This window comes from Cercospora kikuchii (assembly GCF_019650295.1).
Source record: "Cercospora kikuchii DNA, contig_00002, whole genome shotgun sequence".
NCBI classification, from domain to species: domain Eukaryota; kingdom Fungi; phylum Ascomycota; class Dothideomycetes; order Mycosphaerellales; family Mycosphaerellaceae; genus Cercospora; species Cercospora kikuchii.
Window position 1 is genome coordinate 5,385,730 of NW_025408583.1, and position 26,304 is coordinate 5,412,033.

General features: G+C 54.1%; 7 protein-coding genes across 7 annotated transcripts; 4 read left to right on the plus strand and 3 right to left on the minus strand.

The window, feature by feature from the left end:
• Positions 1-104: 104 nt before the first annotated feature.
• On the plus strand, positions 105-1,158 carry CKM354_000433700 (uncharacterized protein; the record flags this gene model as incomplete). Its single annotated transcript, XM_044799572.1, has 4 exons — positions 105-192; positions 269-532; positions 614-797; positions 855-1,158. 4 exons carry the CDS (start codon positions 105-107, stop codon positions 1,156-1,158), a joined length of 840 nt encoding a protein of 279 aa, XP_044655507.1.
• Positions 1,159-3,003: 1,845 nt separating this feature from the next.
• Positions 3,004-7,970, plus strand: CKM354_000433800 (uncharacterized protein; the record flags this gene model as incomplete). The annotated part of the gene is made up of 2 exons (XM_044799573.1): positions 3,004-3,209; positions 3,449-7,970. The coding sequence occupies 2 exons, from the start codon at positions 3,004-3,006 to the stop codon at positions 7,968-7,970; spliced, it is 4,728 nt and encodes a 1,575-aa protein (XP_044655508.1).
• Positions 7,971-9,297: 1,327 nt separating this feature from the next.
• CKM354_000433900 (uncharacterized protein) lies at positions 9,298-10,913 on the plus strand (the record flags this gene model as incomplete). The annotated part of the gene is made up of 3 exons (XM_044799574.1): positions 9,298-9,832; positions 9,923-10,107; positions 10,158-10,913. The coding sequence occupies 3 exons, from the start codon at positions 9,298-9,300 to the stop codon at positions 10,911-10,913; spliced, it is 1,476 nt and encodes a 491-aa protein (XP_044655509.1).
• Positions 10,914-11,031: 118 nt separating this feature from the next.
• CKM354_000434000 (uncharacterized protein) lies at positions 11,032-12,677 on the minus strand (the record flags this gene model as incomplete). Its single annotated transcript, XM_044799575.1, has 2 exons — positions 11,032-12,376; positions 12,433-12,677. The coding sequence occupies 2 exons, from the start codon at positions 12,675-12,677 to the stop codon at positions 11,032-11,034; spliced, it is 1,590 nt and encodes a 529-aa protein (XP_044655510.1).
• A 1,165-nt stretch (positions 12,678-13,842) lies between these two features.
• Positions 13,843-16,070, minus strand: CKM354_000434100 (citrin; the record flags this gene model as incomplete). The annotated part of the gene is made up of 2 exons (XM_044799576.1): positions 13,843-15,765; positions 15,870-16,070. 2 exons carry the CDS (start codon positions 16,068-16,070, stop codon positions 13,843-13,845), a joined length of 2,124 nt encoding a protein of 707 aa, XP_044655511.1.
• Positions 16,071-17,890: 1,820 nt separating this feature from the next.
• Positions 17,891-23,135, plus strand: CKM354_000434200 (uncharacterized protein; the record flags this gene model as incomplete). Its single annotated transcript, XM_044799577.1, has 2 exons — positions 17,891-20,956; positions 21,009-23,135. The coding sequence occupies 2 exons, from the start codon at positions 17,891-17,893 to the stop codon at positions 23,133-23,135; spliced, it is 5,193 nt and encodes a 1,730-aa protein (XP_044655512.1).
• A 2,217-nt stretch (positions 23,136-25,352) lies between these two features.
• CKM354_000434300 (uncharacterized protein) lies at positions 25,353-26,100 on the minus strand (the record flags this gene model as incomplete). Its single annotated transcript, XM_044799578.1, has 2 exons — positions 25,353-25,411; positions 25,470-26,100. 2 exons carry the CDS (start codon positions 26,098-26,100, stop codon positions 25,353-25,355), a joined length of 690 nt encoding a protein of 229 aa, XP_044655513.1.
• Between the last annotated feature and the right edge of the window lie 204 nt (positions 26,101-26,304).

Sequence of the window (26,304 nt, forward strand, 5' to 3'; positions counted from 1 at the left end):
CCCAGACCGACAAAATTCGTGTCGTTGTTATCGCAAGAAGGCAAAGCACACGTCCACAAGACCTGGAAAGCTCTTCGCGCTTGTGCCTCTACCCATTGCCCACAATGAGTCCTCCCACAGACCGAAAATCCATCCTCGAAGCTTTCCGAAAACAAATCCAAAATGGAAAACCTATAGTCGGTGCAGGCGCCGGTTCGTCATATCAATCACAAATCATCAATTGCGTTGAAAGCGATCAGAACATTCAACTTACCAAACATTTGTCTAGGCATCGGCCTCAGCGCCAAATTCATCGAAGCCGGCGGCGGTGATTTGATCATCATCTACAATTCTGGAAGATTTCGTATGGCGGGGAGAGGTTCTCTGGCAGGATTAATGCCATATTCCAATGCCAATGATGTGGTCGTTGATATGGCGAAAGAAGTTCTACCGATTGTGAAGCATACGCCTGTGATTGCGGGCGTGTGCGGGACGGATCCGTTTAAGGATATGGAGAGGTTTATGAGGGAGTTGAAGGGGTTGGGGCTTGCGGGTATGTGTTGAGGGATGCTCTGATGTGCTTTGGGGAGGAATTCTGAGTTGTGAAGTTGTGCTGACGAGTTGTGTGAGAAAGGTGTTCAGAATTTCCCGACAGTGGGGTTGATCGATGGGACGTTTCGAGAGAATCTCGAGGAGACGGGGATGGGGTATGATTTGGAGGTTGAGGCGATTCGGATTGCGCATGAGTTGGACATGTTGACAACGCCGTATGTGTTTAACGAGGATGACGCGACGAAGATGGCGCAAGCAGGTGCAGAGTCAGTACTCCCTCTCTTCTTCGCAACCAACCACGACATCAGCTAACACCATCTCAGTATTCTCGTCGCGCATATGGGCCTCACCAGTTCAGGCAGCATTGGTGCCAAGACCGGCAAGAGTCTAGACGACTGCGTGAAACTAATTCAGGGTATTCGCGATGCGGCAATCAAGGTTAACCCTGATATAATCGTATTGTACCATGGAGGCCCCATTGCGAAGCCTGAAGATGCAAGATATGTGTTGGAGAGAGTTGACGGAATACATGGCTTTTTTGGTGCCAGTTCAATGGAACGGTTGCCTGTGGAGGAAGCCATAACGAATATCACGAAGGAGTTTAAAAATATTGCAGTGAAGGGGTGAGTGAGGGGTGTAGTTGTAGCTTAGTGCGAGACCAACAGTCATGACGCCGAACAGACTGCCTGCTCGCGAGCCAGCTTCCGCTGTGGTCAACCCTGTGCCCACTCTAAATTGGGTGGTGCTCAGGATATGCCAAGAATAGTCGTTCACGAGCCGCAGGTCTTGGGAAGTTGACTTGAGAGAGTAGTGCTTCATGAGATTTCCAGACCACCTTACCACATGCAACGTGAAAGCGGCCGCGCTCTGCTGTGTTTGTCGTCGTTCTGTGGGAGGAGGCGCACGGTACGCTCCACCGACTTCCAGTTCATCCGACGAGCATCGCTCGATATGTTCGCTGGCAGTCGATAGTGATCAAAAGCGGTCAGCCACGAACCACATGTCAGTCAGGCAGTGGGAGCCTATGCCTATTTCGAGCGTGCTCATGCCTCTCTGTTGCTGCGTCTTACCAACGGTACGCCTATGCAAAGCGGGCTGATTTGCCGTGCAGCCAATCATGCGCCCCGCAGTATCGCAATCGGGCAGCCTCATCACGATGCGTAGTGAAGCAGTGGCAGCGGAACAGTTGCAACGAGGTGCAGTCTTCGGGCACCGAGACGGCGAGCTCAGTGAGGAGGGATTGTGGTGTGCGATGGGGACGAAAGTGCCATGTTGAGAGAGGCAGCGGCGACGGGGTATTCGACAGCTGACTTGGTTGCTGCAATATCCTTGGGATGATTTCGCGAACCCTGGTCAAGCCATCGAACCCTTGCATACCCGCGACTCTGGCGAGACGTGTGACGTTTTCCAACTCGCCCGTCTGTAGTATGGTGAAGTTCAGTTCAAGCTGTGATGGTTGTGACGAGGTGCGGAGAGTGCGCGTGAAGAACAGCAGACTGCGGGCGGATGTGTGTCAAAGTGCGTGGACTGAGTCGTAGCGGTGCAGCGAGGTGGGCGTGTTCCATGTGCCAGAATCATCGGCGCCTCTATAAACGCCCGCTGGACATCAACGGCAGCCAGCGTTAGCGCTTGCCAGGATCGCCAGGCGTGCATGACCTGCTCGACGCTCTCTGCTCGAGGACGGGCGGCGTTGATGCGCTGCTGAAGCGAGAACAGCGAGGCAGACGGATCGTGGGTTTGCTGTATTGTCCACTGTCGCGCCCGTCTTTTCTCCCGTCGCAATTGTAGAGCAGCAAAAGCAACGGGCGGTGGTGCTGGGCGTACTGCATGGGTGCGCCGACTAGGCTCGACTAGTGCCAAACCACCATCCGCCAAACCTTGCCGACCACGAACACACACCCTCTCGCTGCGGCGCCTGTCGTGGCAGCAGACCTGGACGGTCGTTGTCCGTTGCCCGCCTGCGCTCTTGTCACTGCTGCTGCTGTCACTACTGCGGGACGGAGTGTGGACAGCGGGCGCAGCGGAACGGCGACAATATCGACAATACCGACAATACAATCACCACCTACCCACCACCCGCATCGCATTGTTTCGATTTCACGGGGACGCTCTTGCTGGGAAGCTGACAACCTACGGCTCCACTACCGCGAGGACACATTCGACTGCGAGCCTTTCGACTTGACCGCAACGCAACGCAACTTCGCCCTGTGACCGGTGCGACCGAGCTGTGTACTGCGCCCTTCTCGCACTACCCACTGGTTGCCTCCATCCAAGCACCGCCGCCCTCTACGCCCGGCCTGCCTCGCGCCCGATTACAGACGGCAGACGACACTTTGCTCTCCATCGCACAGACACACTCGCACTTGACACCGCGACGCGCAACGAATCCCTCCCCCACCGAATGCCGACTGACGACGACTCCGACCACGCCCTCGAGCCTTGACGGCGGGCTGCGCTGCGAGTCCAGCAACGATGGAACAGCCAAACATGATGGCGCCGAACGGCATGAACCAGATGGGCGGCGCTGGCGGCATGCAGCGCCCGCAGAATGGCAATGTGCAGCAGCAGATCTTCGCAAAGATCATGCAGGAACTGAGGAATGGCGACGCCTCGAAATTTATCGGCGCCTGGCAGCAAGCGCACTCTATACAAGACCGCGCGAGTCGGATAATGCAGCTGTAAGTGCACCCTCGTCTGACCCTACCCTTCCCTCCCTCCATCTCTCCGACCAACCAGCCAGCCAACTGGGGCAAGACACGGTCGTGCTGTTGGCGTGTGCCAGTCACAGACGCAGCCAGCCGTCCACACACTCACCACTTGACCCCACACTTGCACGACCGCTCTTTGTCTGCTACGTCCACTCGACCACTTCCCGTTCACCACCGCCGCCTCACCTACATGACTGACTCGTCCACAGCGTCAGCCAACTCCGACTCATCAACGCCGACACCTCCATGTGCCTGGCCATCGCACAGAAATGGGAATCGCGCACCTTTGAAGACTCAAGCAACAAGGAACAGTACGTCGAGCGGATGGATCAGAAGATGCGCGAGATCCGCCAGCGGCGCGATCAACAAGCCGGCACTCTCCCGCTGGGCGCAGCAGGCATGATGCCGAATCAGATGGGTGGCAACAACGGCATGATGCGACCCGGCAACATGATGGGTGGGATGCCCAACATGCCGAATATGCAGAACATGCAAAACGTCAACGCCATGAACGGCATGAATGGCATGAACGGCATGGGCTTCCCGAACAACGCCATGGGCCAACAGCAGAACCAGATGAACGGCCAGAACAACCCCATGTTTCCAGCACAGCTGTCGCGCCCAATGCAGCCGTCACCCATGCCAGGTCAGACAGGCACTCTTGATCCCTCGGCACTGCAGATGTCGAGCCAAGGGCGTCAACCATCACAGCAGGGACAACAGCCCCAGCAAAACAACATGAACCAGTCCGGCCAGCAGCAGCAGGCGCCAAATATGGGCCCAGGGCAACCGAACCAGGTGCTTCACCCGGCAGTTTTGGCACGTGCGCGGCAAATGTTCGAAAAGATGCCCGAGGAGCAGAAGCGAACCATGCGGGCCCAGCTCCTGGCACAGATGAGTGACGCGCAGAGAAATATCTGCCAACAGCAAAAGCGTGACCCGGTCCTCACTTTTTGCATGAAGAAGGCTCAGGAACTCTTCGACCAACGCAAACAGCAGATGGGAGCACAACAGAACCCCGGGATGCAGCAAAACGGCAACAACATGAACATGCAGATGAACAACAATAATAACAACAACACTCAGCAGCGACCGCCTTCGCAAACGGGCGGTCAGAACTTCGACGTTTCTGGCATTCTTGGACAGCAGGCCACCGCCATGAAGCTACAGGATGCCGGCGAGCAGGTCGTGCCCGCCAGCAATAATAACAGCAACTTCAATATGGGAATGGGTAACCAGGGGATCAATCCACAGATGCTCGGCAACCAGGGCGGGCAAGGTGGAAACAACGCCGTCAACCCACAGCAAGCCGCCTTCTTCCAGCAACAACAGACTGCGCAACAGCGAGAGCGCATGCAAAAGCAGCTGATGGCGCAACAGCAGGCCATGCAAGCAGCACGCATGCAACAGCAACAGCAGCAACAACAGAACCAGCTGACCGGGCAGCCTGGCGGACTGCATGCACCGAATGCATTCAATGGTGGCGCTGGCGGCCAAGCACCCAGCCCAGCCATGTCGATGCTCAACAGACCTATGGTTCCACCCGGGCAGGCGACGCCTGGCACACCGCAGCCAAATCGACAACAGCCGATGGCACCAAACGCAAATCAGCTCATGCAACATCATCAGAATATGCTCAACCAGAACCAACAGCAGAACCAGCCCGGTCAGCAGATGATCCCGCAAAACTTGCAGGACATCCTGTCACGTGTGCCTCCTGCATTGCGGGACAAGCTCGTGCGCATGCCACCAAACGACATGGCCATGATGCTGGCAAAGATGAACATCATCAAGCAACCAAATGGCATGGGTCAGCCAGGACAGATGAATCAGCCAGGCATGCCAGGCATGCCGCAGCAGAATGCCCAGCAGAACGCGAATATGATGCAGCAGCAAATGGGCAATGCGATGGGTGGCTTCAATGGGCAACCGCCTCAGAATCAACCCAACATGCAGATGAATCCTCAAGCAATGATGCAGCGCAACGCGCAGCAGCAACAGATCTTGAGGCTGAGGCAGCAAATCATGGATCAGAAACCATTCCCGCGTCAAGTCCTCACCGCACTCTCCATCTCGGTGCCGCCACAGGTACAGAAATGGGGCGATCTGAAGCAACACGTCGTACAAAACAGCTCCGTGGTCCCACAGCAGACCATGGAGCGCGTGGGACAGTTGCAGCAGCAATGGTATTCGGCGAATGCGCAAGAGATTAACAGTGCCTTGCAAGCTTTCATCACCCAGCAGCGCCGGTCACAAGAAGCACAAAATGGTCAGCAGCAGCCGCAAGTCAACAACATGCCACAGCAGCCTTCGATGGGCGCATCGCAAGCTCCTCCGGCTCAGATGGTGCCTCCTGCACCGATGATGCAAGCTCCTCAAGCAGGTGGTGATCCCGGACAACAAGGCGTACCTCCACAGGTGCAAGCGCAGATGATGCGTATGATCTCGCCCGACGAGATTGCGAGGTTCCGTAACATGCACGCACCGAAAACACAGCAGATGAACGACGACATGATCAGGACCATCATTGTTCGCCAGAAGATTTCAGAGATGCGAAATGCGCAGCGTGCTCAGCAGGGACAGAAACCGCCCGGTGCAACTCCACAAATACCCCGACCACAACAGGCGAACATGCCGAATGGCGGACAAGCACAGCAACGTCCACCTCAAGCTGGGCCTATGCAAGGCCAAAAGCCAGGCAGCGACGATGTCGTCGAGGTCAGCAATCCAGCCTTGCAGCAGCAGGCTCCGCAAGCGCCACCAATGCAAGCATCGCAGTCCCAACAGCAAGGGCCAACACGCGAGCAGCTCGCGCAGATGCCACCCGAGCAGAGGGCTGCGTTCATGCAAAAGCGCCAAGCTCAGCTGGACGCTCTTCGCAAGGCACAGGGCGGCGTCGGCGGTGCTGCACCTGCACCTGCCATGTCTCAACAGGAAGCCAGCCTGCGGCTGACAAACATTATGAAAGAGATTCAAAGCACCACTCCAAAGGGTCCGCCAGTCAACATGGACCCGCAGAGCCAGGAGAAGGTCAAGGCGGCCCTTCAGAGGCTGTACAAGCCGATCTTCCAAATGTCGACGACTTTCCCGATGGCTATGACTTGGGGTCTGGAGGCCCCATTGCGGGATATCATTCGAGCGAAGTTGCTACTTCAGCAAAATGTCAAGGACGAACAAGCGACCATGCGAGACTACTACTCTTTGACGCAACAGCAGCTGCAAGAGATGGAGAGGGCCGTCAGCGGCTACATGAACGAGTTCAAACAGCTGCAACTCCGCATACAGGCACAGAAAGGAGCCGCTGGCAAGGACCAGCAATCACAGGCTCCGCCTATGGCAGCTGCGCCTTCGCAACAAGGACACGCGCGCAAGCCTTCTCATGCTCGCGCACCGCCCGCACCAACTGATGACAAGAAGTTCGACTGGTCGGCGCAGAGTCCTGGTGTACCAATGTACGCTCAAGATCAGCCAGGCCTCACACAAGACAAGCTCAAGTTTCCGCCGCAAAAGAAACGCAAGCCCAACCAACCTGGCAGTCAAGTGTCCACGCCTGCAGCGCAAGCGACCACTCCAGCGAATGCAAATGCCAGTCCTGCACTTGGCAGTGGCAAGGGCCAGCAGAGTCCGGAGCAGATCAAGAAGACGCAGCAACAGCTCAAAGCTGACATGGAACGTGAGGCTGAGTCGAGGAGATTCAAATGCAAGGACTCATCTTGTGAACACTCTCTCCGCGGTTTCGACACTGAGGCTCAGCTCAACGAGCATGACAAGGCTCAGCACCAGCCCGTCGACGACCCGCTCGGGTTCTTCCTCGAGAACGCCACTAAAGCGCTTGATGTTGACAAAGATGGCAACGCGAATGCGAAACCAAACGCGCAGGCCGCTAAGGCTGCTCCTCTCGCGAAGCCCCGTCTCACTGCCAAGGACCTCAAGGAGGACGAGCTCACCAAGCAAGAGTTGGAGCAGGTTCGTAGGAACATCATTCCCGCCTCAGTCAAGCAGAAACTTGCCAAGAAGCAGGCAGAACTCGATGCTGAGAACGAGAAAGCCAAAGAGGCGGAGAAGGAACAGACGATGCGCGAGGCGATGGCACAGAAGCTCGATCTGCCGCTATCGATCGCCGAGCCTGTCACGGATTTGCCCATTATCGTTGACGACAATGTCTTCGACGTTGGTCTAAACGATATGGACACTGAGCTATTCGAGAGCTTTGGCATACTCGGCAACCAGATGACCCTGGAGAGCATTGAAGAAATGGCTCGCGAGAACTGGCAACCCGTCGATGGCGATCTCTCAAGCTGGCGGCGCGTGGACGAGCCCGGTTTGACCGACTCTTCACCCGAGCTCACGCCAGATGGATCACAAAACAGCGACGTCAGCCAGAGCGATACCATGCGCTTCATGATCAGCGTCGAGAACGAGGGCAATTGGGACCCTTGGGGCAATGGCCAAGGTATGGGCGTCTCAGAGACGATGCTGCCCATGTATATGCAAATCAAAGAGATGATGAATAACAGTAATGTGTCGGATGAAGCTGATGTGAATATGGGAGGGGCTAATGAAGAGGGTGGAGAAGCACAAAAGAGCGTGGGAGAGCTCAGCCCGAGAAAGAGAAAGGCCATTTCGGATGTCTGGGATGTGCCCGTGAAGGATATGCTTGATGAGTTCTTCGCCATGCCGCAGAATGGCGATAACATCCAGCAACAACAACAACAGACCTTTTCTGCGTAGATGGCAGAAGGGAGTCTAGATGGGGAACGGAAAATCACACGCAAGGATTGCTGCTACTGCTCAGCGTTGGCGCTTGGGAAAGATGGGATGATAAAGAAGATGAAGAAGAAGAAGAACACTCGCTGCTGAACGTCGAAAGTGCTTCGTTGGTTTGGCGCGCGTTTTATCGTTGTTGATGCGGGATTCAGCGATGGCGTTTGCGTTTCTTCCTCTGTTACGAGGCGTTTGCTTGCGGGCTTGTAAAATGATACCCTGGCTCTTTCTCTTGCTTCGCACCTGGTGCAAGGGAAAGAAAGGAACTGTATGTAAAACAGATGATCGGATCGAGAAAAATCGCACGGCTCTTTTGGAACTGCAAACATTTTAGCATTTCTCATTCCTCTCAATCCTTGTTGTCGTGCCATGTTTTCTCTCTAGCCGCGTGCTGCGCTTTCGCTGCACGACATTGATGTACACTGCAGACATGTATGGATTGTGAGGCGTTTTGTACGTCATGAGCCACGATCGACAATCACGAGATGCGAAGCTATGCAAGCTTTGGGTGTGGGTGTGCACATACCCACCACCACACCTCGCTTCCAGTGTTTTGAGCAATTTTCATTCCCTGCTCTCTTCCTCTTCTCTTATCACGAGAGCTGCCTCAAGGTGTCCCGTTTCATGTGACAGTCCTCCGCCAGCAGCAGATTCTCTGTGGCCTGTGTGCAACTTCTGGTTGGACCGACACAGTACCCCAGCTGGCCCGCGGACCTGGTTCACTCCACGATCGGGAATACTTCGCATCAATTCCTGGCAAGATCTGAAGCTTGACGAATTATAAGCTTCGAATAGGACGAGGAACGGGTTTGGCTCCGACGGATCTGACTGACTGGGGACGTCTGTGCGACTGGATCTACGAGCGACAAGGGCAAGACTGGGGAAGCAAGGAAGTACAAGGAAAGGATAAGCCAAGATGGCGATTGCGAAGAAGTTGGGGAATTTGGTGGGGGATAAGAAGATGCAGGTTGGTTTTCTCCATTTTTCTTACTTTCGTTCTTTTGTTGCTCCGCTGTCAAGGTCGGGAACATTATGAGTGAGCGAATGTCTTTGTTGCTGCATTCGCTATGCCTTCACAGTCGTTCTCGCTGCGGACTGAGCAGGGCGTTATGAGTAAGACGTGGAAAAGAACGACAGAGGCAGAGCACAATTTCATCATTGACTGCACAGATCCCTACAGCACTATACCAATGACTAGAAATAACACTTTCGCGATATCCACCAACACTTGCTTCTCACATAGGTCGTCGCCTTCTCCTCCACCGCCATCGCCCTCTATGGCTACGATCAAGGCATGATGTCCCTCATCAACACCAACAACGACTACCTCCGCACAATGGGAATCGCCGAGTCCTCACCACAAGTCGGAGTCATCGTCTCAGTCTATTATCTCGGCTGTGCCGTCGGCGCCGTCCTCTTCAGTTGGTTCGCAAACGCCCGTGGCCGGAAACCTGCACTCTTCGGATCTCTCGCCACTGCATCTCTCGGTAACTTCATCATGTTTATTGCTGGACTTGGATTCGAACATTCGCAGCCCGCACCGCTGATCGTCATGTACCTCGGACGAATTGTCATGGGATTGGGAGTCGGGGGCGTGGATTCTGTTGTGCCGGTGTATAGTTCGGAATTATCGTCTGATGATTCGAGAGGTAAAGCTCTTGCGCAGGAATTTCAGGCGAATATTTTTGGACTGAATATGGCTTTTGCGATTAATTTGGCGTTGACGGTGTATTTGGGGAAGGAGAATGAGTGGGCTTGGAGGTTACCGATTGTGGCGATGCAGGTTTATCCTTTGGCGCTTTTGGTGTTTATTTATTGGTTGCCTGAGAGTAAGTTTTGGCTGTTCTATGGACTTTCGATGCAAGGAGAATCGGAAATTGGGAAGATGCATTGGCTGACTTGTGCTGTCTGTGTTGCAGGTCCAAGATGGTTTGTTCATCACGATAGAACGGAGGATGCCACCAATTCGCTCAAGGAGATTGTCGGCGAAGATGATGCGCAGAAGAAATGTGATGAGCTTGTGCAAGCCTCGAAGGACGAGAGCGATAGCAAAGTTGGATACAAGGAGATGTTCACGCCAGGACATACGCAATTCCATCCGACTGTGAGACTACTTCCACTCTCGCTTTGACTATGCTTACTGACTTCTGCTAGATGATCACCATCGTGGGCCAAGTCAACCAAGCACTAACAGGCTACGGCGCAGTCAGCGTCTACGGTCCTCAAATCTTCGAACAACTCGGCTACGGAGTTCGATTGTCGGAATACCTAACCATGGCCAACTTCATCTCCTACTTCATCCTGATGACGCTTGCCTGGGTTCTCATCGATGCTCTTGGACGACGAACAGTAATGCTTTACGGATCCGGAACAATGACCCTCTGCTTCCTCCTCTTGGCCGTATTCGGAGGTCTCTCACGCTATCATGAAGATCTACACATCCACGTCAACGCCGTCGCGATCCCAGGAATCGTCGCATTATTCGTCGCAACAGGAGCTTTTGGAATTGGGTGGTTAACACCAGTCTGGCTCATTCCGACGGAGATATTTCCTACTGCGGCGCGAGCACATGGAACTGCAGTCTCGGTTATTATCTGGGGCCTCGCGAATTTCACAATAACCCTCATAACTCCGATTTTGTTCAATAATCTGTACTTTTACATTTACTTGATATTTGCTGGAACGAATCTCATTGCTGGAACTTGGACATACCTCTACTCGCCTGAAACAGGTGGGAGAAGTTTCGAGGAGAATCAGGAGTTTTTCGAAGATGCCAAGTCGGAAGGCACGTGGCGTGTATCGAAGGTTAATAAGGGTGAATTCAGGTTCTTGCCGTATCCGAAACCGGATGGAGAGGACGGGGAGAGTCAGCCTTTGTTGAGGAGGGTGAGGGATCAGGTTACTTCATAGGAGATGGAGAGAGAGATGTGGGACTGGGTCGAGCGCGTCGAACAAAAGTCATTGTGATCATCAGCAATAGATACACACTCATATATACATGTACCGTCTATGTCCAGGAGTTTTGTAATTATCCGATCAGAGGTCTCTCTCCACGTGGGATCCTCACCTTGAAGATGAGAGCCTGGTTCTCCAAGCTGAAGCCACTGGCATCGCTGTATCTGAACTCTCCGCCCTTCAAGTATCCATCCTGGGTAATGAAATCATTATCTGAGAAGGATAAGATGTAGAACTCTCCATCTGATCCTTGATTGAGTGGGTTCACTGGCAAAAAAGCCAACGACTCCCACTTCTCATTCAACAATCCATCACTCTGCCCACCACCATTCCTGACTCCGAAGCGGTTCAATTGGCTGTTGACATTGTAGTCCAGCCATGAGCAGTATTGGGCGGGAGTGACGTTTGGTAAAAGAATGCCACCAGGAGCGACGGAGCCAGTGGTTGAATCATAGGTCCCAGCGATGTTTGTTGCGCGGGAAATGTCGAAGACATCGACTTGGCGATAGACACTGGTGGTGCTTGCTGCTCCTCGGCCGGCGTTGGAGTCGCGGGCCAGAACAAGGAATTGTGTGGGGCTGATGTAGTGGATTTCACTTTGACGAGCCACGTTGGAGGTTGCGTCGCCGGGACGGATGTTGTTGAGTTGGACGACGTATTCGGCTTCAAGACGAGGTGAGCGACGGTTACGGCCAGAAATGTCGTAGACGAGGAAGCGAGAATTGCGGGTGGAAGGGTTGCCGGAGCCGCTGTCTTGACGAAGAGCGGATTGAGTGAGGGCGTACAGCTTTGTACCTTGAGGGTTGATGCTCAGTCCTTCAAGACCTTGGTTGTTGGCGCGGCCAGTGGTTGGGTTACGAGGCGTTGGGCGGAGATCTGGGTTGTATCGAGGAGCGTTGTCAGAGCTGAAAGATTGTGCTCCGTTGCGCTGGGGAATGAAGGCATCTGGAGGACGAATGGCTCCGATCATGCGGCCGGATGGGGAGAAGTTGTAGGTGTAATCACCGTACTCGTCGCTGATCCAGTAGGTGCCGTCGTTGCCAAGAGCAAGACCTTCAGCATCGATCACAAGACGGTAGCCACCGGACCCAGCACCGCCGAAGCCGTCGCCAGTGTAATTTGCGGAGGGGAACGAAAAGTTATAGCCTGGGTAGGTGAGGTAAGGTCCCATGGCGCCGCCATCGAGACCTACAGCCGGGTTGCCAGCAGGATCGGTAAGGAGGATAGTATCGAGGTACCTGAATTGCAAGTTTGGTGGAGCAGGGCTCGAGACGGATGCTGTGGTATTGGGTCGGAAAGTGATCAAGAACTTGTGAATGCGGTTCTGGTAGTTCAGTGTGCCTTCGGTGTTCCATCCACGATCTGGCAGTGCGTAGAGAAGTCCAGTGTACCGGTTACCGGGAAGACGAATCCAAGAGCTGTTCGTGGAAACGTCAGCATGCAGCTCTTAACAAAGCATCTCGATACCACTTGCCGTCTGTCCACAGCGATACTTGACCCAATGCCGCCAATAGTATCACCAAATCGATCTCTCGCATTATCTTCCACGAAGCCATAGCCAGCTAACTCTTCATAAACATAATTCTTGCCATTGCAGTTCGTCGAACTCACAACGGGTCTGGTCGGAGGAGCAGCAGCCGCAGCAGGATCTTGCGGAGCAGCACACGCGGTCAGGAAGAGGAGCGTCACAGTGGCCAGCAACTTGCGAGTGAAGAACATCGTGAAATGAATCTGTCAAGTCAACCTGTAGAAGGTGCTTGTCCAGCAGAAAAGAGAGTTGCGCGCAAAAAAGTAGGAAAGCAAATACTTATGCTTCAGCACCTCTACCAGATCTTCCCTCAGCTCACCATCATCCCGCACCACAATGCTTCTTTAGCTCCACGGCATTCGTTCTAGCGGAGTTGTTCGCGCAGAAGCATATGCAGATCCAGCATCGAGAAGGAACAAAGAAGGCTCCAGCAAGCCGTACCTGCAGACGAGCTTGTCGAACTTGGGATCGAGGGCCGCTGCTTACCGGGTGCTTCCGTGTCCACGAGGTCCATGAACGCAATTTGGTTGGATGGTAGCGTGACTTGGAGATTTTCGTGATGAGAGAGAAGCATCATTGAGATCTGGAATCTGGAATCCCCTGCAAGCTCCCCACGAGGATGAGCCGCGTTGCCATGTTTGTGGCGAGGGCTAGGTGAGCTCGGTGCATGTTGTGGTGATGGAGAGAAGATGTCGCGGGGGTGTGGAGAGGTTGTTAACTTGGACGTTGCCAAGACTTTCTCTAGTTGCAGTGCTTCTGCACAACTTGTAGCAACGGCATGCAGCTTGTCGTTCTTTTTGCATGACAAGCGGAGAAAGAGCTTTGGACACAATGAGAAGTGAAGCCACAACCGAGAATTCATCGTTTCTCTGCTCGTAATTACACGCAAGCAGAGCGGCTCAGCACCACCCTGCTTGCCTTCGTATCGTAACATTTCCGCTGAGACTACCGCATGCTTGCTTGCTTCCGTTCATCTAGTCCCACCCACCAGGCTCCCTGGTTGGTTAAACGATGCCTTCCCTCTATCGCTGTTGTTCAGAAGTAGTAGTGAAAACTTGGCGATAATGCCCTTTTTCGCCAGTTATGAAAACGCCGCAAACTCCGTCTGCCGCCCGCTATGCTTCGCGTTGAATCGCTTCCCAACCGTAATAAACACTGCACAATAGTACATCTTCTTCCTCGAGTATTTCTCCGTCGTAGAAATCTCAGTAACAACGAAACTTTGGCATTAATGCCTAACTTCTGAGCCCAGCTCATCTGCCATGCCATGCCGCCGCCGCCGCAGTACGAGAGACACACGCGAAGAAAACAGGAGCCACAAAGAAAACATACATACCTTTGGGTCATCGTCGTCAACTAGTCCTGGCTACGGCCAGGCAGCCAGCCGAGGCCGCCCTGCTGTGGTGCCTGAACTTTGCCAAATCCGATGTCGAGATCCGAAATGATCTTGAGGGCGTTGCGGCAACGCAGGTGTGGAAGAGGTGCCTGTCGATCTGAGGCACCGGTGATGGGCTCAAGAGAGCCACGCGGCGAGGCCTTGTCGTCGTGCTCGCCTGGGAATGGAAGAAGACCTTGAAGGACTTCGTATGCTGCAAGCGTGAAACCGAATTGAGGCGAAGACCGAAGGATACGAGCTGGACCACCCTTGAAGAAAGCCTTGAAGCCTTCATCGCGGAAGACTTTGCGTGCGCAGTCGCGAATGTTGAGGTACGTTGCGTCACCCTTGCGAGCCTCGACTTGCAGACGAGTCTTGATGACATCGGCAGGGGTGGTCAAGTACGCAGCTGGCATACCGGCGATGGCACCTGCAGTGAGCAGTTGCAGGATGCCCAGCTTCTTGGTTGGCGATTCGCCGAAGAAGTCCTTCTTCAAATGCGCGTACGATGGGAAGTAAATTGCAGAGAAGGGAATGTCGCGCAGCAAGCAGGCCGACGCACCCTTGTACAGGCCAGTAAGACCAAGATTGCGGACGATCCACACGGCAGTGCGCTTCTTAAGCTGCTCGCCTTCGCGGGCCGCAGCACGGATGGCCTCACCTTGCACTTGTAGACGGATCTTGACAATCTCGAGCGGGTTCGTGAAAATGACTTGGCAACCACCAGCGGAACCACCAGCAATCATCTCCTGCCAGAATTTGATGTCGCCAGTCTTGATGTCGGTGAACTTGCCGCGCACGATGTCGTTGACTGTGAGCTTGATGGCCTTCTCAGGTGCGACACCGATGAGCTGCGGCAAAACGCCAGAGTACAAGCCACGCGCACCCTCGTTGCGAATGACCTTGGACGCGCAGTCAAGACTGTTCTTGTAGAGAAGCTGACCCACATTTGAGCTGCGCTGATTCTGCATGCGCGTCTTGACCAGATCGATCGGGTACACCATGAAGGCACCGAAAGCACCAGCAATCGAACCGAGACCAAAGTGATGCGCTGAAACGAGAACATCGTGGAAGAAAGTTGTAGACTTCACTACTGCCTTCTGTGCGATATCGGAGACAGCTTCGGCAGGATCAATGCCCTTGGCATGCCAGCTGGGGTCGAGCACGCGATCAAAGTCTTGGAGGCCGAGACGTCCGGATGGCTGATCGAGTGACGCGAAGTGGAAGAGGATGTCTGCTTCCATTGGTGTGAATTGCGAGAAGCGCGTGACGCGTGTAGCCTCGTTCAAGAAGTCGACACGAGTGATCTTGCCGTCGCTTGACTTGCGAACCGCGTTGCGAATGACCATGATGACCACGTCCATCTCGCGGAGGATGTTCTGGAAAGCGCGTACATTGGCGTATGAGATCTTCGATCCTGGAGAGATGTTGCAGAGGGTGGGCAGATTGACCAGAAGGTGGTCTGAAAGCTTGTGCGCAGCAGTCTCCATGATGATGCGCTGGAAGTCCTCGGGCTCGATGTAGCCCTCGCCCTTCTTGTCGAGGTGCAGGAAAGCTTGACGAACGCGCTCGCCTTGGAGTCCGCGAAGCATCTGTGCGAACTGTGGGTATGTCATGGAGTGTCTGTGGCGCTTCCCACCCAAGTACAGCTTTGCCCAGTCACTGTCCCAATTGAAGGGGATGGTGCTGGCAGTCTTGTTCTTCGCGTAGACATCTTTGAATGTGTTGAAGTCGACCAAACCGCTGCTCGGGTCTGCGAACAGGCGGAAAGCAATCTCGTACTCGGCATCTGGCTTCTTAAGCAAGTTGTTGAAGACGGTCCAGTCGGCGAGGGAGACACGACCCTTGCGTTGACGGTCGGCGATCTGGAAGAGGATGGCGTACTGGTCGCGCTTAATCTTGTGCTAGATGGAAGTCAGTGTTAAGCTCGCGTAGAGATGAAGCACCTCACTGGCGCGTCGCAGGTGCGAGGCCTTCGAGGGTGCAGCAGTGAGGTGGTAGTACTCACGTAGTCTTCGCCAGCTGGTGCAACAGCATTGACGAACTCTTCCTGGCCCAAATAGTACTCGCCAGAGGCCTCATCCTTCTTGGCCTGTTGCATGAACTCGCTGCGCGTCTGGTCGGAGGTTTGCACCTCGTCCTCGACTCCGAGTAAGGTCTCCTTCACACCCTCCTTCATTTTCTCGGCCTTCTCCTTGATGTCCTCCATGATTTTGAGCCGGTGGCACTGCAGCTCGGCGCGCTGCAGGTGTGACGGGTGCGACTCGGGTGCGGAAGGTGGTTGGGGTTGCGGATGCGCTGGTGATGTTCGACTTGAGAAACACGGAGTCCAAGTGAGACTAAAAAATTGCCGGCGGTCGCGACGTAGCTAGTCCGACGAACGGACCAGGGTCTGCGTGTGGGGATGCCAAATGGGGTAAGGAGATCTTCGATGTCGGCTGAACAGTGCGCTGGAAACAAAAGAGAGCGAACAGCAGCAATGGGCGATGAGAAAGAAGTGAGGTTTGCAAGCTCTGTTTTGCAGAAAGTGGAAGTGAACCAAAAAATTAACCCGTGGCCGGTACGTACCTCTGCACGACGACGAACTCGCGTGCTGCCCCAGCGCGCCCGCCCACCCGCGCCCAGGAGAGTGAGGCAAAAAGCTTACGGTTGCTCCGGATTCCTTCTCCAACAGGGGTTGTGCAATGCTGTCACCGACTGGGGATATGAACGAGAGATCCACTTGTTGCAAATCGCGAGATGGACGAGCATCTTCATAAACATCGAGCAGTATCTACCAGTCCACTGACGCCTACTACTGTTATATGCCGCCGACTCTCGACTCTCTCGAGTACCTCCGCAAGTAACTCCGCACACTGCGGCTACAGGCCACAGGCTGAAGCCATGGCTTCCGGATGCCGAGCAGGACTACGGAGAACTGCCACAGCTCGGCATCGTAATCAGCAGCAGGATATCGATATCGCGTAGAGACGAGGTGTCCACAGTCAGCGCATCGGGGCAGACTGTTTCCGCCTGCCTCAGCCAAATCAGCAAGTGCAGGCATTTGCTCTCGGCGTTTGACTTGCTGTGCTCCACTCCACTCACTTCGCCAACAGCCAAGCCTTCACTTGAGCTTCATCAGACTGTGAAGGAGCGCAGTGCAGATAACGTCCACGCTGGCCGCTCACTTTGTGGAGAAGATGTTTCTGTTTCTGCAATTGTGGTTGATGCCACCAACCCGTCTCATTTCATGCACCCACTAGCAGCATTTCCGAGATTCGGGCATGGGGCTTGCACAGCAGTCCAGAACATTCACGATCCAAAGAGAAGCATGCTGGGTTTGCGGGCAATCTCGCATGTGTAGAGATCTGGATGCGTCACCTTATGTTCTGAACTTTCCGAGCCATGGCGAAAAGACGGCGACGCACGGGCGCATCCGGTCACGTGAAAGACGGTCAAGGAGGAGCGGCGAGACCAAGAGGTGTCGTCGAGATAAAGTGTTCAAGCTTGCAGTCTCCATCTGCCAGGAACGCGGCGTCAGCGATCCTAGAGCTGTTGACCAGAATTGCTCCAGAACTGTATGCGTGGACATCGTCGGTAGCGAGGGGAAAGTCGGCGCAATATTGGTCTCATCATCTTCGTAGAACCTCCGCGACCACGACAGTATCAATTTGGCGCTGTTTGCAGCTTGGTGAGCATGTTATTTGGTCGTGGTCGTGGAGAAGCGTTTGGTGTGAGATTCGGTGATCGGGCGTGACGCGCTATCAAGTTCCCATTCTTGGCTGCGGCCCATCTCGCATCCATCACTTTCCCATCGCCTTCCCGCTGCCTCCCAGTGGCAACAACAGCACGAGGGCATCGAGTAGCATCACCACTGTATCAACATCGCTCTTTTGCTTGTCTACGACTCGTTGTACTCGTGTTGTTGGAAGCTGATCTTGGCGTTCCTCCCCTCCAACGTACCCACGCTCGCGACCTGATGCCTCGAGGAAACGCGACCGCCCTCCCTGCATCCAGGCACCAGCAGCAGTAGCGCGCAGCGGCAGCAGTATGAAACGAAAAGCGCTGCAAGTCTGGGATCCTACGAGATCCGATTCAGACGACGAGGACTTCGACGACAACGCGGCCGAGCCACGCCCACAGAAACGGTCACGGAAGTCGCAGAAGCGATCGCCGCGCAAACGCGACAAACCCCGTCGCGAGCGTTACGGCGACTCATCAGACGACATTGTAGATGACAGCGAGGCTGCCAGCGACGAAGAGGAGGCTTCTTTCACCGACACCGACGAAGACAAGCCCTTCGAACGCAACCCGCGGACGGGAAGAAGTGTGCGATCTGCTGCGAAGAAGGCAGTAAAGTATGAGGAGAGTGAGGACGAAGAGGACGAAGAACAACCCGATAGCGACCACGACCCCATACAGCCCACGCCTGCACGGAGCAAGCAGGCGCGTCGAGCAGCTTTGACCAAACCATCGCTCATTGTTCGTCTGAAGATAGCACACACCATGGAAGGCGGTCGAGTTACACGAACGCGCACTGGCAGTCGGCGCGCACCCACGCCTTCGCTCCAGACGCAAGGCTCAGTGGGCGGCCGACGCAGCAGTCGTCTATCCCACGATGATGCGGATCCATTGATTGCCCTTACCGATTCGGGGCGGCATCATGTTGTCACTAGAGCTGGAAGCGGCACACCTGAGCCTTCAAACACGCGACGTCCAACACGCGGTGGCAAAGGCGTTGCGCACAAGAAGCCGCCGCCGAGTGCCATTTTCGAAGTCTCGCATGAAGATTCGATCTTCGACCCACGACAAACTACAGAAGGCCAGCACTTCTTTGCCGGACTCGAGCAAGCTGCCGCGAAACAAGAGGAAGGGGAGGAGCCAGCAGTATCTCGGACATCTCCGACCTCCACGACCAAGGATGAGGACATTCAAATGGAATATCTCAATGAGGAGGAAGAGGAGCATGTTGTGCAGGAATCACAGAACTCGCAGCCAGATCCAGCAGCCGATGCGCCTGGCGAGGATGACAACGATGAAGATGAGGGCCCAGTCGTCAAGGGCCGCAGCCTACGTGCACGTCGCAAAGCCTCGACACCTCCACAGTCCCAGCCGCAGACCACCTCGCGTCGATCTCTGCGTAACCGAAAGCAGGGTGCAGAGCAGAGCAGTGACTTTGAACCAGATGCAGAAGGCGAAGCTGATGCGGACCAAGATGTTTCTGACTCTGATGATAACCTACTCAAGCCCGGACGTACCAGGAACAGTAGCAACGAGGATAGCTCTCAAGGACGACGATCCGGAAGACTCGCTCGCAAATCTGCATCGCGGCGGAGCCGGTCGAGGAGAGAGCCGTCTGTGGAAGAGGAACTGGACGTGGAGGAAATCGCCGACGAAGCTGCCGAGCTCGATGAGGACAGGAGACGCAATCGTCGCTCAAGAGGACGCCGCGAGCGTGCTGCTGAAGGCGGGAACGAAATCAACTTTGAGCCCAACTTGCGCAGTCGCGGCAACAGACCAGACTATCGCATCATCCGTCCTGAACTGTTGCTACCTGTTGAGGATGATGACGCGCCCGCGCTTCCTGCTGCCACACCTCAACGCAATCGCCGAGGTGGCGGTGGACATACTTATCGCAGCTTGTTCTCTACCTACGGACCTTTTGGTGGCGGCGGTGGCCCTCTTCCGGTGCTAGGAGGACCTGATGGCATCGGCGCAGCTGGAGGAGTCGATTCTGATAGTAGCGACGATGAGTTTGCCCCTCGAGGCGGTCAGCAAGGTCTCGGTGGTGCTGTGGGTATGACGCCCACGTCAGCATTCCCAAGGCCTTTCGCCGCCGGAGCTGCACCTCAAGCACTCAACAATGACCCTCTGACAGGTGCTGGCGGCGGGCCGCCAGGCCTTGGAAAGGTCAAAGACAAAAAAGCTTTGGCTGACGCGGACCCTCTTGGTGTTGACACCAACGTCACGTTTGACGGTGTTGGAGGTCTCGACAATCACATCAACCAGCTGAAGGAGATGGTCGCCTTGCCATTGTTATACCCAGAAGTCTTCCAACGCTTTCACGTCACGCCTCCTCGTGGCGTCCTCTTCCATGGCCCTCCAGGCACGGGCAAAACACTTCTTGCTCGTGCTCTGGCATCAAGTGTCAGCTCACACGGCCAGAAAGTCACTTTCTACATGCGAAAAGGTGCAGACGCCCTCAGTAAGTGGGTAGGTGAAGCTGAGAAGCAGCTGCGTTTGTTGTTTGAAGAGGCACGCAAGAATCAGCCCAGTATCATCTTCTTCGATGAGATTGATGGTCTTGCACCTGTGCGCTCCAGCAAGCAAGAACAAATTCATGCATCCATTGTGGCGACTCTTCTTGCACTTATGGATGGCATGGACGGCAGAGGTCAGGTCATTGTCATCGGAGCCACAAACCGGCCTGACTCCGTCGATCCTGCCCTTCGCCGTCCTGGAAGATTCGATCGCGAATTCTACTTCCCATTACCCGACGTTTCTGGACGACGCAAGATCATAGACATTCATACCAAGGGATGGGAACCCCCGCTCAAGCCAGAGTTCAAGGATCAGCTCGCCGAAGTGACTCGAGGATATGGAGGTGCTGATCTGCGTGCTCTGTGCACCGAAGCAGCATTGAACGCTGTGCAAGGCACATATCCTCAGATTTACTCCAGTGACCGCAAGCTTCTCATCGACCCCAGCACAATCAAAGTCTTGGCTAAAGACTTCATGATCTCGGTGAACAAGATTGTCCCCTCTTCAGAGCGCTCAGCGGCTTCAGGCGCGGCGCAGCTGAAGAAGGATATTGAGCCGCTCTTGAGACGTCCGATGCAGCAGATCTCGCAGCGTCTGGACGAAATCATTCCACGCAAACGCAAGGCGACTGCGCTCGAGGAGGCCATGTATGATGATCGCGAGGACGAGAATGGCTTTGAGAAGGAAGTCCTGCAGCAAGAATTTGAGTCTTCCCGTGTGTTCCGACCCAGGCTTCTGATCAAAGGCAAGGCTGGCATGGGTCAACAGTACCTTGGCGCCGCCTTGCTTAGCAAGTTTGAAGGTTTACACGTGCAGAGTTTCGATCTTGCGACCTTGATGAAGGATTCCACTAGGGTAAGTTGTGAATCTGACACGAATACCAGTGGAGGTGCTAACTTGCTCTTAGTCCCCCGAAGCTGCAGTCGTCCAACTCTTCGAAGAAGTCAAGCGCCATAAGCCCAGCGTCATCTATATTCCTAACGTGAGCGTGTGGTGGGACACTGTCGGCGAACCAGTGAAGAAGACTTTTATTGGCCTTCTCCGTAGCTTGTCACCAACCGATCCCATCTTGCTCCTTGGAATACTAGAGCAAGCAACGCATGACGAGAAGACAGACCCAGAATTGCTTCGCAGTTTGTTTGGGTATTCCAGGAAAGACCAGTACGAGCTTGACCGACCTGATGAGTCTGCACGACGCGAGTACTGGCATGCCGTCCTCGAGTTCATCCGCCGAGCACCGAATCAGCTTCCCGATCCCGATCAACGCAAGAAGCGCAAGCTTGAAGTACTCCCCGAGGCACCAGTGCCTGTCACAGCTACAGCTGTGGAACCGAGCAAAGCGGAGCTCAAAGCGCAAAAGCGGAAGGACCATCAGACACTAAATATCCTCAAGCTTCACATTGGCCCGGTGATGGAACAGATCAAGTTGAAGTACAAGAAGTTCAGAAACCCACCGATCGAGGAGACTCAAATTGCTTATCTTTTTGACGATTCCGATCCAAAAGTCTTGACGACAGATCTTACCGAAGAACAAAGACAGCAGCAAGCTCTGTTCCGGCCTTTCGAAGTTGCTAACGATCACAAAGGAGTCCCCGGGCTGAGAGAAGTAGCGACAGACAAGTTCTATTACAATCTGGACATTGTCACGATTGAGAAGCGTCTCTCCAATGGCTACTACAAGCGTCCCAAGGACTTTCTTGCCGATATCAAACGCTTGTCGAAAGATGCCAAGCAATTGGGGGAGAACGACAGATTGCTCAAGGCCAATGAAATGCTCGCTAATGTCGAAGTCGACATGGGCACCTTGGAACAGCAGCAACCGGCACTGTGTGCCGAGTGCGAAGGCGTGTTTGAACGCGAGCAGGCACGTGAACGGGCGCGTCTCGCGAAGGTTCAAGAAGCGCAACAGAAGGGCGATACCGTACCGACAATTGGCGTCCCTGGAGGGCCCGCTGGAGACCCGTCAAAGACGACCACAGAAGACTCCGGCCCGATTATGCTAGGTCAACAGTTCCCAGAGCGTCGTTTACTCGCCACGCCGAGTAGGGTACCGGGCGTCAACCCAGACGCTGTCCCATTTGCTGGCACAAATGGCAGCGGCCCGTCGCCTCATGCGAGTAATCAGCATCAAGGAGAAGACACGGAGATGCAAGACGTGCAGCATGATGAACAAAATGTGCAACATGGGTCACAGCACATGCCGCTTTCGCAGCAGAGCATGCTCGGATCTCAGCCGCCCGTGTTCACCCCAGCAACTGGCCAATCTCAAGCTCATGGCGCTTCACAGCCTGCTCCCCAGCAACAGCAAAGCAACCACACTTCTGGCGAAAAGTCAAGCGACCGCAGCAGTGGACCCTTCTCACTTCCTACGAATGGCATCGAGCGACCAGGGGATCATCCAAACTTTCATGTTTTTGGTTACGACTCGGGATCTGGCAGTCAGAATTATCCTAACACACTGCCTCCTTCAACAGAGTCCCCGCCCATCCATAATGGACATACACTACCTGATCCAACCGCCGCTCCCACGTCGACAGCTGCGCCGGTCCAACAAGCGCTCGGCCCACCGCCTCGCCCCAAGAACCGGGTATCCTCCGTCTCCGCGCTTCTCAACAATGACGACGAGGAAGCGAACCCAGACACGACCGAAACGCAACGTGCTGACGAACGACTGATCGTCACCGAGGAGAAATTCCAAATCGTTCTACAGCGCATGGTGGATAGCAGTAGTGGGCTTTCACTTGAGCAGATGGAACAGATTCGTGCTCGCGCCATGGATTTGATCTGGCGGGAACGTGGCAATTGGAATCGCGATATGGTGCTTGTCATGGCGGCGGATGTGTTCAATGATACACTTGATGATATTGAGTCTTGTCAGGAGGTCTTGGATCCTAGTCAGAGGTTGAGGATTAGTAGGGGGTTGGGGTCTGATCATTTGAGGAGTGCGAGCGGGAGTTTTGCTGGAGGGAGTGCGAGTGGTGCTGGGGCAGGAACCGGAGCGGGAAGAAGTAGTATTGCTGGGTCGACGGCGTAGGCTTTCACCTTTTGTGGAAAAGAGCGGTTTGTGAGTTGAGGAACTTTTGGCACAGCGCTTGAGGGAAAAGATAGAGAAGAGCTGTAAAGACGAGTTGTTCTAGTAAAGTTGTTGTGTACGCTGTGAATCGAGCTGTTCACGCTCGCGATGCTGGCTATATATTTCCCTTGTGGTCCAAGTCGGTGATAACTTCCCTTCACATTCATGTACAAGCTGGTCAAGCATACGCCTTTCAACAGCACTAAAACACACGCGATTAGTCCCTCGTTCACCAGCCATTTCAGCTCCAGCAAAGCTGAACCGAGAATGAGGAGAAGCTCTTACACTGCATGTAGGATCGGTGAAGCACGACCCTCCAACTTTGCGTCCAGTTGCACAATGGCAGGATCCTCTTTTGGCCATTTCTAATTTGTCGGGATGGAACGGACCGGGAGTTGCTGCTGCTGTGGCGGTGAAGAAGAGGATCAGGATCTTAGCTGGTTGCATTTCTCTTTTGGACCCTGAGGAGGAGGAGGTTAGATTGGTGTTTTGAGGGGAAAAATATGGGGTTTGGGGTCTGGGGAAGTGGAACGTACGATTTTCGGGGTTTGAGGTGGATATGGGGGATGGAGGGTGAGGTTGTGAAGGCTTGAAAGAGAGGGAGGCGAAATTCTGAACATACTTGGTGTCCTCTCATTATATCGTTCCGTGTTGAGTACACTACTTTCGTTCAGGTAGGTCTTACCATTGAGATAGCTCATTGGGTTCCTTGCTGGCCCGTGATTGAGCCGAACAAGGAGGTCGTACGCCTACTGGAGAATGGAAAATGGCGCGGCGGGTTCGAAGAGGAGAGATATCAAGAGCTCGACAGCCCCCGCCTGGGCTTATGTTCGCGGTCTGCTCTGGGGACGTGAACGTTTTGGACTCCGGCGTGATTTAGTGTCTGAAGAGCAGCCAGATGTTGCAAGATGGCTCCCTCCAGTTGAAATTTGCCGTGCATAGACTTGTGGGAAGCCATAGTGTCGTCGCCAGATTGACTAAGGAAGTCTAGTTTCGATGTTCTCGTTGTTCGTTGCACTTCGTTCGCGACCTTGTTAGCATAAGACTAGGTTCCTAATGGTGCCCGCGGAAAGCGAGGACTGCGATCCCGACAATTAGTCCGAGAAGCTGGGGCGAATCAGTTTGGTCAAGATCTTATGTGACGGCGTCAGACTTCTACGATGTCTTCGTCCACGAGCGTACTTCAGCTCTGTGTCGATGTCAAGACTTGGGCGTTGAAAATGGCTTTTTGGGCATGAAAATGTCACAGCAAGAGCTCTCTCTCGACTTTCCGTTTTCAAAAGGCCGCGTACCATTGCTTTGCTTACTTCTGGAGCTCACAAGATAGAACGTGTACTCAAGGCGAAAGTAATGTTCTCCGATGTCGCCTGAAGGCTGTGCTCGTGCTTAGGCGTAAGTAATTCAAAGTGATCGCAATGCATCGCGCCCGAGCAAATCCTCGTGTCGTACGTGAAGTGGTTCGTGGTCAGGATGAGGAGCGTCTCTGAGACCGCGTTGAACAAATTGCAAGCCTGAAAGACAGTTATGTCTCGAGGAACTTGATGGCAAGCTAAAAATTGTAGTCGTCCAAGACTTGCAGGTCCTAGGTCTTACATCAACGCCAGTGAATACTTTTGCTGATCATGAAGTGATGAGAGCGCATGTCACATCGATGTCACTGTCAGGATCCAAAGAGTTTAGCGATACATCGTGCAGGTGGAGGCGAATGTAGGTGAGGTGGCTGGATCGTGTATAGTTAAAAATAGAAAAGCCAAGTCTTCCTCCACATCCGCAGTGACTTCACTTGCAAACACTATTCCCCTCTTGGCTGTATAGCTCGGGTAACGGCAAACATGTTTTGCAAGTTGCATAAAAACCGCAAAGCAGCGGTCTGAGTGATTAGTATGGATGACAAAAAGACTCGAGCTGAGTGAGCAGTACCGCCGCATGTCTCAGAATACCCACGATCAAAAAGTTGCGTTGAGACACAAAAGTGTCAAATCGAGATAGCTTGTGAAACCATTTCCACTACTTTTATATATACATGCTGTTTATGCATTACTCTATTTGTCAATGAGGGTCATAGCTCGGTTTGTCGTCAAGCTCGTTAAAGATCGTCAATGCATCGCTGTATGCAATTATGCGCCAGAAAGCCCAGTCAATACTCTATCATGCTGTCGAATCATTTGCAGTGCGACTCTACTCCTTCTTGTAGGAGCCGTAGTTCTGGTAGGTCTTGTAGTCGTACTTGCCGTAGCCTAGTCGATATCGTTAGCAAAGGTCAAACGAGAATATTGAAATCGGATTGATACTCACTTGCGTAGTGGGTTGGGTACTTCTCGTAGGTGCCGTAAGAACCGTAGCCCTTGTCGGCAGGTGGCTGTGCAGCTGGGGTCTTGGATGGTGCTGGAGCAGCAGTGGATGTTGGCTTGGGCTGAGCAGCTGGGCAGTTCTTCTGCAGGTTGGCGAAGTAGACGTCTGGGGCTACCGAAGTAGTCTTGCCAGAGCCCTCGTATGGCTGGACCTGGGCGGCTCCGGCGAACTGGGAAGCACAGAAGGCCTGGTTGGCGCTTGGCTGGCCCTGGCAGTTCCTCAATTGAACGTAAGCCTGGCAGACTTTGTCGGATGGCTTTGTGCCGTCGTCAGCTGGGGTAGGCTGAGCAGCAGGGCAGTTCTTCTCGAGGTTGGCGAAGTAGACGTCTGGGGCCACAGAAGTGGTCTTGCCAGAGCCCTCATATGGCTGGACTTCGGCAGCTCCGGCGAACTGAGAAGCGCAGAAGGACTGGTTGGCGCTGGGCTGGCCCTGGCATGTTCTGTATGCACGGTAGGCAGAGCAGACCTTCTCGGTGGGCTTTGTGCCATCATCGGCTGGGGCAGCGTATGTGGTGGGAGCAGCGAGAGCGCCAGAAGCCGAGAGGGCGAAGGCGAGAGCGGTGCTGTACTTCATGATGATAGATTGGTGATGTAGTTGTGTGTGAAAGTGTTGATTGTAAAGCTGTTGTGATGCTTGTGGAGTGATGAGTGTGATGATTTTGTTCGAAGCGTGGGAGAAGACGTCTTTTATGTGATCTTGATCACAGCTCTCAAGTAATCTCTCGTCTCTGAGGTCGACTCTACCATTGACCTCGCTCACTAGTCAGTGTCTTGGGAC